This window comes from Myotis daubentonii, chromosome 10 (genome assembly GCF_963259705.1).
Source record: "Myotis daubentonii chromosome 10, mMyoDau2.1, whole genome shotgun sequence".
Classification (NCBI taxonomy): domain Eukaryota; kingdom Metazoa; phylum Chordata; class Mammalia; order Chiroptera; family Vespertilionidae; genus Myotis; species Myotis daubentonii.
In genome coordinates this window covers 71,336,377-71,349,615 of record NC_081849.1, presented here as the reverse complement: position 1 = coordinate 71,349,615, position 13,239 = coordinate 71,336,377, and the positions used below count along the sequence as shown (strand labels likewise).

At 40.0% G+C, this 13,239-nt stretch overlaps 1 protein-coding gene across 2 annotated transcripts in view; it reads left to right on the top strand.

The window, feature by feature from the left end:
* Positions 1-13,239, top strand: part of RELN (reelin) — a 440,175-nt gene that overhangs the window by 166,732 nt on the left and 260,204 nt on the right. For both annotated transcript variants that reach the window (XM_059712765.1, XM_059712766.1), the window contains exon 4: positions 8,490-8,560. In XM_059712765.1, coding sequence (XP_059568748.1) covers positions 8,490-8,560 — 71 coding nt within the window. The remainder of the gene's footprint in view (positions 1-8,489; positions 8,561-13,239) is intronic.

Here is a 13,239-nt window from a genome sequence, read left to right as displayed (position 1 = left end):
AGTGTTATACCTCCAACTTTTTTCCTCTTTCTCAAGATTGCTGTGGCTATTCAGGGTCTTCTGTGGATTATTTACTCTAGTTCTGTGAAAGATGCCATTGGTATCTTGATAGAGATTGCATTGAGTCTGTAGGTTGTTTGGGGGTGGTATGGGCATTTTAATGATGTTAATTCTTCTATCTGTGAACACGGGATATGCTCCCACTTCTTTGTATCTTCTTCCATTTCTTTCTTCAGTGTCTATAATGTTCTGAGTACAGGTCTTTTATATCTTTGGTTAAATTTATTCCTAGGTATTTTATTAAATGTTTATGTAATTTTAAATGGGATTGTTTTCTTAGTTTCCCTTTTTGATAGTTCATCATTGGAGTATAAAAATGTAACTGATTTCTGGATATCTATTTTGTATCCTTCTACTTTACTGAATTCATTGATCAGTTCTAATAAGTTTTTTTGGTGGAATCCTTAGAGGACTCTATAAATAGTGCCATTTCATCCACAAATATGGACAGTTTTACTTCTTCCTTTCTAATTTGGATGCCTTTTATTTCTTCTTTTTGTCTGTTGTGGCTAGGATTTTTAGTACTATGTTAAATAAGAATGGTGAAAACGGACATCTCTATCTTGTTCCTGATCTTAAAGGAAACTTTTAGTTTTTGCCCATTGAATATGATGTTGGCTCTGGGTTTTTCATTTATAGCCTTGATTACATTGAGGTATGTTTTCTCTATTCCCACTTTGCTAAGAGTTGATTTTATCATAAATGGGTGCTAGATTTTATCAAATGTTTTTTCTGCATTTATTTATATGATTGTGATTTTTACCCTTTATTTTGTTTATGTGGTGTATCACATGTATTTATTTGTGGATACTGACTTTGCATCCCAGCAAGAAATCCCACTTAATCATGATGTATGATCTTTTTAATGTATTGCTAAATTCAGTTTGCTAATTTTTTTTGAGGAATTTTGCATCTTGCAAGGACATTTTTAAATAAATGGAAAAAAATGTCCATTCAGTATATCCCTACTGAATGCCTTTATACTAAAATAAAGTCCAGATGAATATAAAAACTTCCCCAAATGCATGCAAGTATCTGTTTAACTGAATTTAGAATGGGAAAGAGTTTCTAAGCATGAAAACACTAGAAAAATTTAAAGGAAATTATCTCTCAATAAAGTGTGTGTGGGGGGGAATAAAAGATATGGTGAAAAACTTACATAATTATTTAAAATATTAAAAATAAAAAATTTTAACAATAATAAAGAAAATATGATATAGCTACATAGTGGAATATTAGTTAGCCTTTAAAAATCTTATAATATAAAGCAATATAAAGATTTAATGCAATATTTATTAAAATACCAGTGACATTTTTCTTAGAATTACAACAACTAATCATAAAATTTATATGGATCTTCAAAGGACCCCGAATAGCCAAAGAAATTTTGAGGAATAACAAAGTAGTAGGTATCATGCTTTCTGATATCAAAATATAGTATAAATCTACAATAATCAAAATAGTATGTTATTGGCATAAAAACAGATATGTAGATCGATGGAATGGGATGGGATGGGATGGGATGGGATGGGATGGGATGGGATGGGATGGGATGGGATGGGATGGGATGGGATGGAATAGGATAGGATAGGATAGGATAGGATAGGATAGGATAGGATAGGATAGGATAGGATAGGATAGAATAGAATAATAGAGAGCTCAGAAATAAATGCTCACTTTTAGGTCAATTAATCTACTATAAAGGAAGCAAGGATATACAATGTAATAGTTTCTTTAATAAGTGGTGTTGGGAACACTGGATAGATGCATGCAAAAAATAACAAAATTGGATGATTTTCTTACACTATATACAAAAATAAACTCAAAATGGAATAAAAATTTAAATGTAAGACCTGAAACCATAAAACTCTAGAAGAAAACATAGGGAATAAATTCTTTGGCATTGTTCTTACCAATATTGTTTTGGATATATCCCCTTGGGCAAGGGAAACAAAAGAGAAAATGAACAAATAGGGCTACATAAAACTAAAAAGTTTTTGCATAGGAAAGGAAACCATCAACAAAACAAAAAGACAACTACTGAATGTGGGAAGATATTCCCAATGATACATCTCACAAAGAGTTAGTATCCAAAGCATATAAGGAACTCATACAACTTAACATAAAATAATCCCAAACAATCTGATTAAAAAATGGGCAGAGGACCTTAATACGTAGACATTTCTCCAAAGAGGAGACGTACTGGATGCAGACTGTGGAGTCTCAGAGGGAAGGCAGGGGAGGGTGGGAAAAGATCAACCATAGAACTTATATGCATATATGCAAACCCATGGACACAGAAAATAGGGTGGTGAAGGCCTGCGGTGGGGGACAGTGGCAGGCTAGAAGAAGGCAATGGGGGGAAAGGAGGACATATGTAATACTTCCAACAAGGAAGGTTTTTTTTAAGTACAGTAATTTGCAGATGAAAAGGAAACAAGAATCTTTGCAAGAGAATTGATTCCTTTGAAGATCAAATTTACCAAACTCAGACTACCTCTCTCTCTCTTTCCCCATGTTCCACATATTTAGTAACATTTCCTGGAGGGTCCCTTGGCACAGGCATGCTGATATTACACTAGATTAACGTCAGATTGCTGATTACTGAATATCCTTCCTACTGTGAATGGACAAAGCACAGTAACATACCAGACCTCACTTGTAAAGCAGGAAAGAAAGGCTGGAAAAGGAACCCAGCAGGTTAAGCACATTGCCCTTAATTTAAACATGATTCTTTAGGTAAATCTGTGAGCATTTCATAAAATAAACAATACACTTGGGTAGGCATGGTAACAACTATATCAAAACCACTTTTTATTCCTTTTTTTGGAAACTGGATATCCATATGGCACATTTGAAGCAAAATGTGAACCTCAAAATATAGTTTTGATTTTTCTCATTTGTTCAAGTCATTATGACAGGTGCCTTATGGGGAGATGATGTTTTTTTAATTAACTATTCCTACTATTCCAGAAGCTTGAAATCTATTTAGGTAGACTGCATCTGAAGAGTAAATATTCATATATTCAAATAATAATTATTATTATTATCCATATTGTCATAGGGAATCTGAAGCCTAGAGTGATTAAAGGAGTTGTGCAAAAGTCAGATAGCTCATAAGTGGCAGCTCACTATGTTCAAATGTTGGTATTTCTGACTCCAGAGACTCAGAGCTCAGCACTTACTACAATACACACTCAATTCTTATATATATATATAATTGATTTTTTACAGAGAGGAAGGGAGAGGGATAGAGAGTTAGAAACATCGATGAGAGGGAAACATCAATCAGCTGCCTCCTGCACACCCCCTACTGGGGATGTGCTTGCAACCAAGGTATATGCCCTTGACCAGAATCGAACCTGGTACCCTTTGGTCCACAGGCCGACGCTCTATCCACTGAGCCAAACTGGTTACGGCCACACTCAATTCTTAGATGGCTTGGGCAGACAGTTGCTCTAGGAGTTCAGTTAAAATTAAAATATGGCATATTCTTTAAAAGTCATAACAACAAGCCCTAGCCAGTTTGCCTCATTGGATAGGGCGTCGGCCTGTGAACCAGGTTCAATTCCAGTCAAAGGAACATAAATTGGTTGCAGGCCCAGCCCTGGTCGGGGTGCATGTGGGAGGCAACCAATTGATGTGTCTTCCTTACATCAATGTTTCTCTCTGTCTCTCCCACTCCCTTCCATTCTCTCCAGAAATCAGTGGGAAATATCCTCATGTGAGGATTAACAACAACAAAAAGTCATAACAACAAAGTCTATTTTAAGCTCTGAATATAGTGATCATAATGAATTTTCTTTATTTGGTAGAATCTTTAGAGCTTTTCAAATGATAGATTATAATAGCCCAAGGGGATTTTAAAATTACTGATTTAATAGGGATTCTTGTTGCCAAATTTGCTCTAGAAATCTATGCATCTCCCAAGAAGTTGATAAGTACTTATTAGAAGCTTGTTTAAGAAATTTGGTCTACTCTCCGGAACAATGAACAATGAGGATATTTTTAAAACTCTTCTGAAAAATTAGTGCTAATTATAGAAAATTCAAGTTATTAGCACCATAGATTTGATAGACCTCCCCCAAAAGAGAGCTATAAATTACATAAAATAACAATTCTGAAATTAAATAAGGCCTGTCACTATATATCATAACTGTGCATTTTCATTTTTATAAGAAAATAAAAATATATTATGGGTTAAATATTGAAGGATATGACTTCTAGTCTTTCAACTCTGAGTTACTGTGATTTTAGGAAATTTTAATATATATTTTAATATTTATATTTAAATGTATATGCATATATTTATATTTAAACTATGTATTTATTTAAATGTACATATATTTAAATGGGGATCAAGCCTGCAACCTGGGCATGTGCCCCAACTGGGAATCGAACCATGACCTCCTAGTTCATAGGTCCATGTTCGACCACTGAGCCATGCTGCCAGGCAATACATTTTATTTTAAATATTCATATTTATAGGCCCCTAAAATTTCTAATGATGCATCTCCTGTAGAGTTGGGTATTTTTATCTTTAAATTTGAAGATTTAAAAGGTTGGTAAAGAAAATGCACAACAGGGGGTGAGGGTGAGGGCACGATTCGGGGGGTTGTCAATGGGGGGATAAGGACACATATGTAATACCTTAACCAATAAAGAAAAAAAAAGAAAAGAAAATGCTGCAAGTGATGATTATCTTTCAATATGCTCATTGTTTCCCCATGGGTATTGGGCAGTGGTGTGGTTGAGATTGGCATTCGGTGCTCTTGTATTTGGTAGAGAACAGAAGAGATGTGTGGGGTCTTGCAGGCTGTTAGAGTGACACAGGGACTTTAGTGAGCTGACTAGAAGTTGAGGGACTCACTGAACACTGTGGAAGAAGGGATCAAGGGAAATGATATTTTTAAAGATAAATTCCAGGGAACTGCTGGCCAAGTGACCAAGGTTCCAACTGGAAACAGGAAAGTAGTTTGTCCTAAAGAAGTTAAATGAAAGTGCTTAACTATGGACTAAAGGGTTGGAATAGAGAGCACAAGCCAGAGAAGAAATGAATTTGACTATCAGGCCCATAAATCAGGCTGTCCCCTGGAAAGAGATTAAAAGCTACCATCAAATTTATGAATCGGATCAATGACGATTTAATGTGATGGTTAAACACAAGGATTCTACACTCTGTGTGGGTCTGAATCCTGACTTTACCACCAGTTGTCTGATATTAGGTAAATCACACAACAGTTCTGTGTCCCAGGAAAATGGGGATAATGGTATCTAACTTGGAGGGCTGTTGTCAGGATTCAGGTAATATATGTGGAGAACTTACAACAGTGCCTAGCAGGGAGTAAATTTCAATTCATCAAAGAAGTGTTATAATAATAACAATAATATATAAGGTTTATATATACATGTACCAGTCACATTATTACTACTCCTTTGGATTTTCCCATGCAGATTTCACATAATGACATTGAGCACATGGTATACCCTGCAAGTCAGTTTCTAACTCCTGAGCCTTTTCTTCAAACATTAAATAATGAGGACATGTAAAGGCCCAGTGCTCTGGTTGAATTGATGAAGCCGGGAGCACTCCTTGCTGCCCCTCCCCTAACTCCCGTGGAGACCCCTGGGCACCACTATGGAACACATTTTGAAAACTACTACTGATGCAGAGGAAAGGATCCAAGGCTTGAAATCAAAACCTGGAGTCAGCTTCTACCTGCCATTAACAGTTTGTGTGACATTGAGCAGGCCCTCACTATGCTTCAGTTTCCTGATTCATATGCTGTAAGAGTTATACTAGTTCAGTGGTTCTCAAACTCTGCCTCTCTAAAACCCTAAGAGTCCCAGAGAAGTGCGCCAGGAAGTTGGGGGAATGGGTGATGGGAAGCATGCTGGATGAGGAAAGGGAACCTAACAACTTCAAAAGCTAGGACTTCTCTGTATCATATATTGGAATTCCATAATATTTGTTTGAAGAATGAGAACCACTGCTGAAGAAATTTTCACTAGGTAATAAAAGTTTCTTTGGTTTCAATTATTCTCTAGTTTCTCAGAAATTTATTCATTGAACCAAAGTAGCATAAGAACATGAATGAAAGCAACAAATCCTAAATATGAGAAACCTGAGTAATAGGGAAAGCAAGAAAGTGGACTATTCATAAGGTGCTGTGCAGTTGCAGTGACTGAGATATTTGAATATCTCTGACACCCAGGGAAAAGGCAAAACCTCTGAATTCTATCTAGATATTCTTGCCTCATTGTGTTCATGGAGAGCATAGACTGGAATAATGACAAGGAGAAAACTATATATATAAAAGACTAAGTGATCAAACAACTGGTTGCTATGGTGTGAACTGACCACCAGGGGGCAGACACTCAATGCAGGAGCTGCTCCCTGATGGTTAGTGTGCTCCCACAGACTGGTGCCAGAGGCAGGGCTCAAGGCTGGCAAGTGCAGCTCGGAACTGATTGGGTGCGAGCCCACGGCAGGTGCAGCAGGGCCGGGATGAGCAGGAGCAGCAGGCAATGTTGGATTGCAGGCCAGACCAAGGGACCCCACCGGTGCATGAATCCATGCACCTGGCCTCTAGTATTACAATAAGAATACTATACAGATACAATCAGAAGACAATTAAAAGGGACAATTATTTAAGCACTATACATTAGAGGACTTTACCTGGTGGTTAGTAGTTTCAGAAAATATGTCCCTTTCAAAGAAAATGTCAAATTAAAATTCTGCATTTCTGATTGCTATGCTGTTAGAAGTGTATGCGAGCTCAGATGCTCCTGACTTGATTGCCATTTTAACAATGAAAGGTTTTGAGGTACATCTAGTTCACATGTTCCCTCTGGATGTAAAACCTATGATTGATGAGTCTGTAGGCCATCCTTGTAGCTTGGACTGGCCCTATATTTAATCTTTCTCAGCTTCAGCTTGCGAAGAGCAAAGCAAAACCTATAAACATATGTGAATATAGACAGGGAGAGGTAGCATCTGTTTATCAGCAATTCTGATAATGATTAACATTTAACAACAAGGGCTGATTACCCTTATCTCCTTTACATATGGTGTGAGTTGAAGGCTGGCCACTGATTTTTCTCTCCAATTATAACTCCCTTCCACCATTCACTTGCCATTGTGTGTGTGTGTGTGTGTGTGTGTGTGTGTGTGTGTGTACATGTGCACTAAAGTATGATATTTTAAGTTTCATTGCTGAAATATGTTAGCTTGGAGCAACTTCACCCATTAACACTTCAACATGTATTAGTTTATCAGATTACTTTCTGAGAGCTGGGTCCTAGGAGACTTGATACTGGTGACAGTAATAATTCAGTGGGGGATAGAGATCAGAAAAGCCTGCAGCATGGAGGAGGAAGGTATGTCCATACGGAGACCATGAGCTCCCATTGGACCCCACAAAGGACAAGATGTTGACTGAGTGGTGCACATGTGGAGGGGAAATGCAGAGGCCAAACTTGGCCTTCTTGTGACCAAGCACAGTGCCTTGCACATAACCCATCCTCAGTAAGTGATGGTTGAATCAAATTACTTTTGCCCTCGGGTAGTTTTGTCTAGAATAAAGTTGAGATTTAATGTTAATATATTTTAGTTATTGAAAAGATCAGGTTTCTTAAATTAAAGCAACATGATTTTCTGTTTTGAATTTGTTTCAATAATACATTTTGTGTCAGAAAAATCATTTTTAAGGAAAAACACTTTGAATATAAAGCATAAGTAATTCTTCCTTTGTTAAGACAGCTCCTATTATAGCCATTGAATAACACATCTGCTACAAGGATATTATTATTATTATTATTATTATTATTATTATTTTACCAATCCATGTGCACAGCTCTGATTAGAGGAGGTAAAAGATACATATCTCCTTCAAATGGTGAATTAGACCCAGTAAAGGTATATTTTATTATCACAGATTTTGTAATTATGAAAACTTCGAATAGCCCTCTTTTAAAAAATACTTTAAAATATAATTCTCCTCTCACCTCTCTATATGTTATGGTGACTTGATTTCAGGACAAAAAGTGCATTAAGAGCATCTTTTTCCAGTGCTAACATCATTATTGCTCCACAAAACATTTTATATCAAGGCCTGCTGAAGAAGAAATTTTAACAAGCACTTTTTCCATGCTTTTTCTTCTATCCAGGATTTGCTCAAATCTGTGGTTTTCAAAGTAAGCCCACAAATACTACAATAGCTTTACCAATTATAACCAGAAGATAATTCATAACCCAGGTGCCTTAGTTTAAGCCTTCACTCTATTGTTAATTTTTTTCATTGTTCAGATGTACTAATGTTTTAAAAAATCATGTCCACAGAATAATGAAGGTTTTAAAAGTTAAAAAAATATATAAGTTATCACCAAACTTATAAGATTTGGATTAACCTTTTCCTTTTCATTTCCAGGGCTACAGCAACACACAGGGGCCAGATTATCTTCAAAGATGCTTTAGCCCAGCAGTTGTGTGAACAAGGAGGTAAGAATCTTTTACTTCTCCGTGTTGGTTGTGTCAAAATTATTTATGGTAGGTCCTACGTACTATGTGCTAAGTAAGTATTTCATTAATATTGCATGATCATGATGCTTTGGAATTACTGACCTTTTCAGACCATATAATTAGTAATTATTGATAAAGATCTGTAGACTTAAAAATATTAAGTGTGAACAAAAAAAACAAGAAAAAATTATCTTTTCATACTTGTTTTCTAATGAATTACAGTTAGTAATTCTGCTTTATGATTGCCTCATACACATTCCAGCTCTCACCCACACCAAACTCTGACAGATGCACATGCATATGTGTGTACACACACATGCACACACATGCACACTGAAGGGTGAAAGCCAAGACCCATGCCTTCACACAAAGTTGATCCCTCTACCTCTTGCGCTGCCACCTGACTTTGTGTCTTCATGTAGCATTTTCCACTTCACATGGATTTTCTTCTGAAAAGTGATGGATGCCACCTTTGTGAGACCAAGCTCCTCAAGTACAGGAACCAAGCCTCCGTGCTCTTTGGTTCCCCAGGATCTGGCATTGTACCTGGCATGTGACAGCCACTCAGAAAATGTTGATAGAGTAAATACAAGTGTTTCTCAGGCACACGTTTCTTTCTGTATTTAAGCATCTTGACAATGGATATATTTGAGCCAGTTTTTGTAAATGTGATGCCCTTTTCACCATCAGCATAGGCATATTACCATTTTTTTTGCTTACAGATTTATATTTTGGGGAAATTTATTAATTTAGGAGTTACATTATTGAATTTAAAGGAAATTTCTACTATCTGCTAAAGAAAATCTAATGGACTTTGAGGAAAATTTGTATTGTTTTTTGAAAAGCATAAGAAGATACCATTTATTATTTATAGTAATATATACATCATCAATATGGCTTTATCTAAGCAATGTGATACTTGATGGTTATTACTGGCAAACTGCTGCTAGTTTACATGCATGGCTCTTGAATGAGAAAGCCCTCTTCTAATTATAGTTTCAAAAACATCATCAGTGTTCTTGGGTTAAACAGATTTTATTCTGTAACTTTTGAGAATGAAAAATGTGATTGCCTTCATAGTAGGCTTGAGAAACCTATCACAATGTAAATATGTTTCAGACTATGAAAATGTTCACATTATTGAAAATATAGAACACCATATAGCAGTGAACATAATACCCTAAAAACTGCATAGTACCAAGAAATCGAAATCATGTCTGATTTTATTAACACTTATCTTTACCTAAAAGCTATTTTTTTAAAATCCTGGGATTTTAAAAGTATTTTATAATATAAACTAGAGGCCCGGTGCACAAAAATTTGTGCACTCGGGGGAGGGGGTCCCTCAGCCCAGCCTGTGCCCTCTCACAGTCTGGGACCCCTTGGGAGATAACGACCTGCTGGCTTAGGCCTGCTCCCGGGTGGCAGAGGGCAGGCCCAATCCCTAGGTGCAGCCCCTGGTCGGGCTCAGAGCAGGGTCACGCTCAGGGTAGGGCCGATTGGGGGGTTGGGGCACCGCCCCCTGTCACACTCAAGGCAGAGTCGATGGGGAGGTTGTGGCGCCACCCCCTGTCACGCACAGAGCAGGGCCAATCAGGGGGTTGGGGCGCTGCCCCCTGTCACGCACAGAGCAAGGCCGATCAGGGGGTTGGGGAGCTCCCCCCTGTCATGCACAGAGCAGGGCCCATCAGGGGGTTGGGGAGCTCCCCCCTGTCATGCACAGAGCAGGGCCCATCAGGGGGTTGAGGAGCTCCCCCCTGTCACTCACAGAGTAGGGCCGATAGGGGAGTTGGCACACCGCCCCCTGTCACACACAGAGCAGGGCAGATCAGGGGGTTGGGGCGCCGCCCTCTATCACCCACAGAGCAGGGCCGATCAGGGGGTTGGGGCACCACCACTGTTACACTCAGGGCAGGGCCGATGGGGAGGTTATGGCTCTACCCCATCACACACAGAGCAGGGCCCGTGGGGGGAGGGGGTGGTTGGGGCGCCGCCCTCTATCACCCACAGAGCAGGGCCGATCAGGGGGTTGGGGCACCTTCCCCTGTCACGAACAGAGCAGGGCAGATAGGGAGGTTGTGGCCCCGCCCCCTGTCACACACAGAGCCGCAGGGCGATCAGGGGGTTTGGGCGTTGCCCCCTGTCACACTGATCCTGGTGCCGGGAGGCCTCGTGGGTCTGCTGATCCCGGTGCTGGGAGGCATATTACCCTTTTACTATATAGAATAGAGGCCTGGTGCTCGGGTGGGGGCCGGCTGGTTTGCCCTGAAGGGTGTCCTGGATCAGGGTGGGGGTCCCCACTGGGGTGCCTGGCCAGCCTGGATGAGGGGATGATGGCTGTTTGCAGCTGGTCACACACCCTTCAGGGTGGGGTTCCCCACTGGGGTGCCTGGCCAGTCTGGGTGAGGGGCTGAGGGCTGTTTTCAGGCTGGGACTGAAGCTCCCACCTGCTCCTTTTTTTCTTTTTTTCTTTTTTATTCTGGGCCAGCTTTAGCTCTGAGGCTCCAGCTCTTAGGCCTCCACTCCTGAAAGCAGGTATCTGGTTTGTTTCGGTTCTCGAAACTCTGTATCAACTCCAGCTCTGAGATCCCAGCCGGCTGAAAGCTGGTTTCTGGAGTTTTGTTTAGCGTCTGTATTTGTTACAGTGTTTGAAACTGCCAGCTCAGAGGCCTGCAGCAGTCAGCGGGGAACATTGGAGTCCTCTGTCACTGAAGCAAGCAAGCCCCATGTTAGTTTCAAGCTGCCTGGCTGCCGGCTGCCATCTTGGCTGACAGTTAATTTGCATATCACCCTGATTAGCCAATGGGAAGGGTAGCGGTCGTACGCCAATTACCATGTTTCTCTTTTATTAGTGTAGATGAATAGTTGGGAATGGGATACACAGGGTGGGTGAAAGTAGATTTACAATTATATGTATTGAATATAATACAGTAATGTATACTAATAATAGAGGAATATGCAAATTGGCCAGGATGCCATCACGTAATGACCAATCAGAACTAGGGCGGGGCCAAGGCAGAGAGCTCTCAGCATGTCTTTAACAGGGGTCCAAAGGGTGCGGAGAGGAAGGGAGAGCAAATAGGTAGTTAGGGGGATCAGGCCGGCAGGGGAGAGCAGTTAGGCAGTTAGGGGATCAGGCCAGGAGTGAAGAGCAGTTAGGGGGATCAGGCCAGCAGAGGAGTAGTTAGGAGCATCAGGCAGGCAGGCAGGTGAGTGGTTAGGAGCCAGTGGTTCCGGATTGTGAAAGGGATCCCGGATTGGAGAGGGTGCAGGCTGGGCTGAGGGGACCGCCTCTGCCCCCTCCCCCATGCATGAATTTCATGCACTGGGCCTCTAGTTAATAAATAATAATACAAGAATAAACTCTGTTTCATGTACTCACAACTGTACACCTACTTGTGTACCACCCTGTAAAGACTGAGGATGAGGAATAATATTTGCATTTATGCTCTGATCTTAGAACCATGGAGTCCTTATCTGCAGATTAGTGATGAGGCCAGTAAAGTTAACTTGACAAGATACACACTACTCCCAAGTGGCCAGACTAGAATCCAAAAATCTGGACTCACAGCCCAATGTTGGTTTCATTATGCCAAGTAGATTCTTAAATTTAAAAAAAAAAATTAAACTCTCAGAAACCACAACCCCAATAAACAAGATCATCATTACTGCCTTCATCCTGGAACACCTAGGAGAGAATACATACTTTTTGGAGCCCTGGTAAAACAAAAGTCACAAGTGCAGGGCTGATGTGAGTGTATCAGCATGGCCACTGCTGGTCCAACCGTGCACACACATCATGGTGGAGGTGGGGCAGAGAGAATAATGGCGCGCATGTATATTTGCTGGCCTGGGAGCTTCTTGGCATTCCCTCTTCAAACGCATACATCGATTATTTAGCAAGGCCAGATGGCAGGCTTACACAGCTGACAACAGTCATGCCCTATAGTGCCCCCAAAGAGTGCATGCCATTTAGAAGCCATGCTGGAATTCTCTGTTGTTGGGATGATGGAAGTGGATATAACCAAAAGCAAATGTTTTATGTCAGGAGGAAAGGGGTCAGGCGTACAGCTGGAGCAGAAAACCTTGGCTGCTTTCTGCCAGCTCAGCAGTGTTTCTGCTGTTCATCACCCTGAGTGGTAGAAAGTGAGTGGAAGAAAGTGTGGCTGTGCTCTCTACGGGCCTTAGGGTCACAGTGGTGGGCAGTGTATTTCTGCCATTCAGACTCCAAAGTCTTTGGCATTTTTTAATCCTTTTGTACTAAGAGTTGGTGACATTGTATTTAAACTGTGAGATGGAGGGAGATAAAAAGTTATGTAAGCATGTCCATAGAGTGAATGAGGTGTTAAACCTACCTCAATTTTTTTCAGCACTTAAAGAATACCTATTAATGTGAGCTGATTGATATGTTAACTAGCTTGGTTTTCGGTGATTATTTCACAATGTCGTATACCTTAAATATATACAGTTTTTATTTGTTAATTATACCTCCATGAAGCTGGGTGGAAAATAGCTTTTATACTCAACCATTGTATGAACTGTAGATCAGATCTACCCAAATTTTCCCTTGGCTATCCTTGGTTATTCAGTAGCTTATCTGACTAAATAATCTTTTCAGTACCCTGAAATGCATTTTTTAAAAATTTATTCAGACTAAA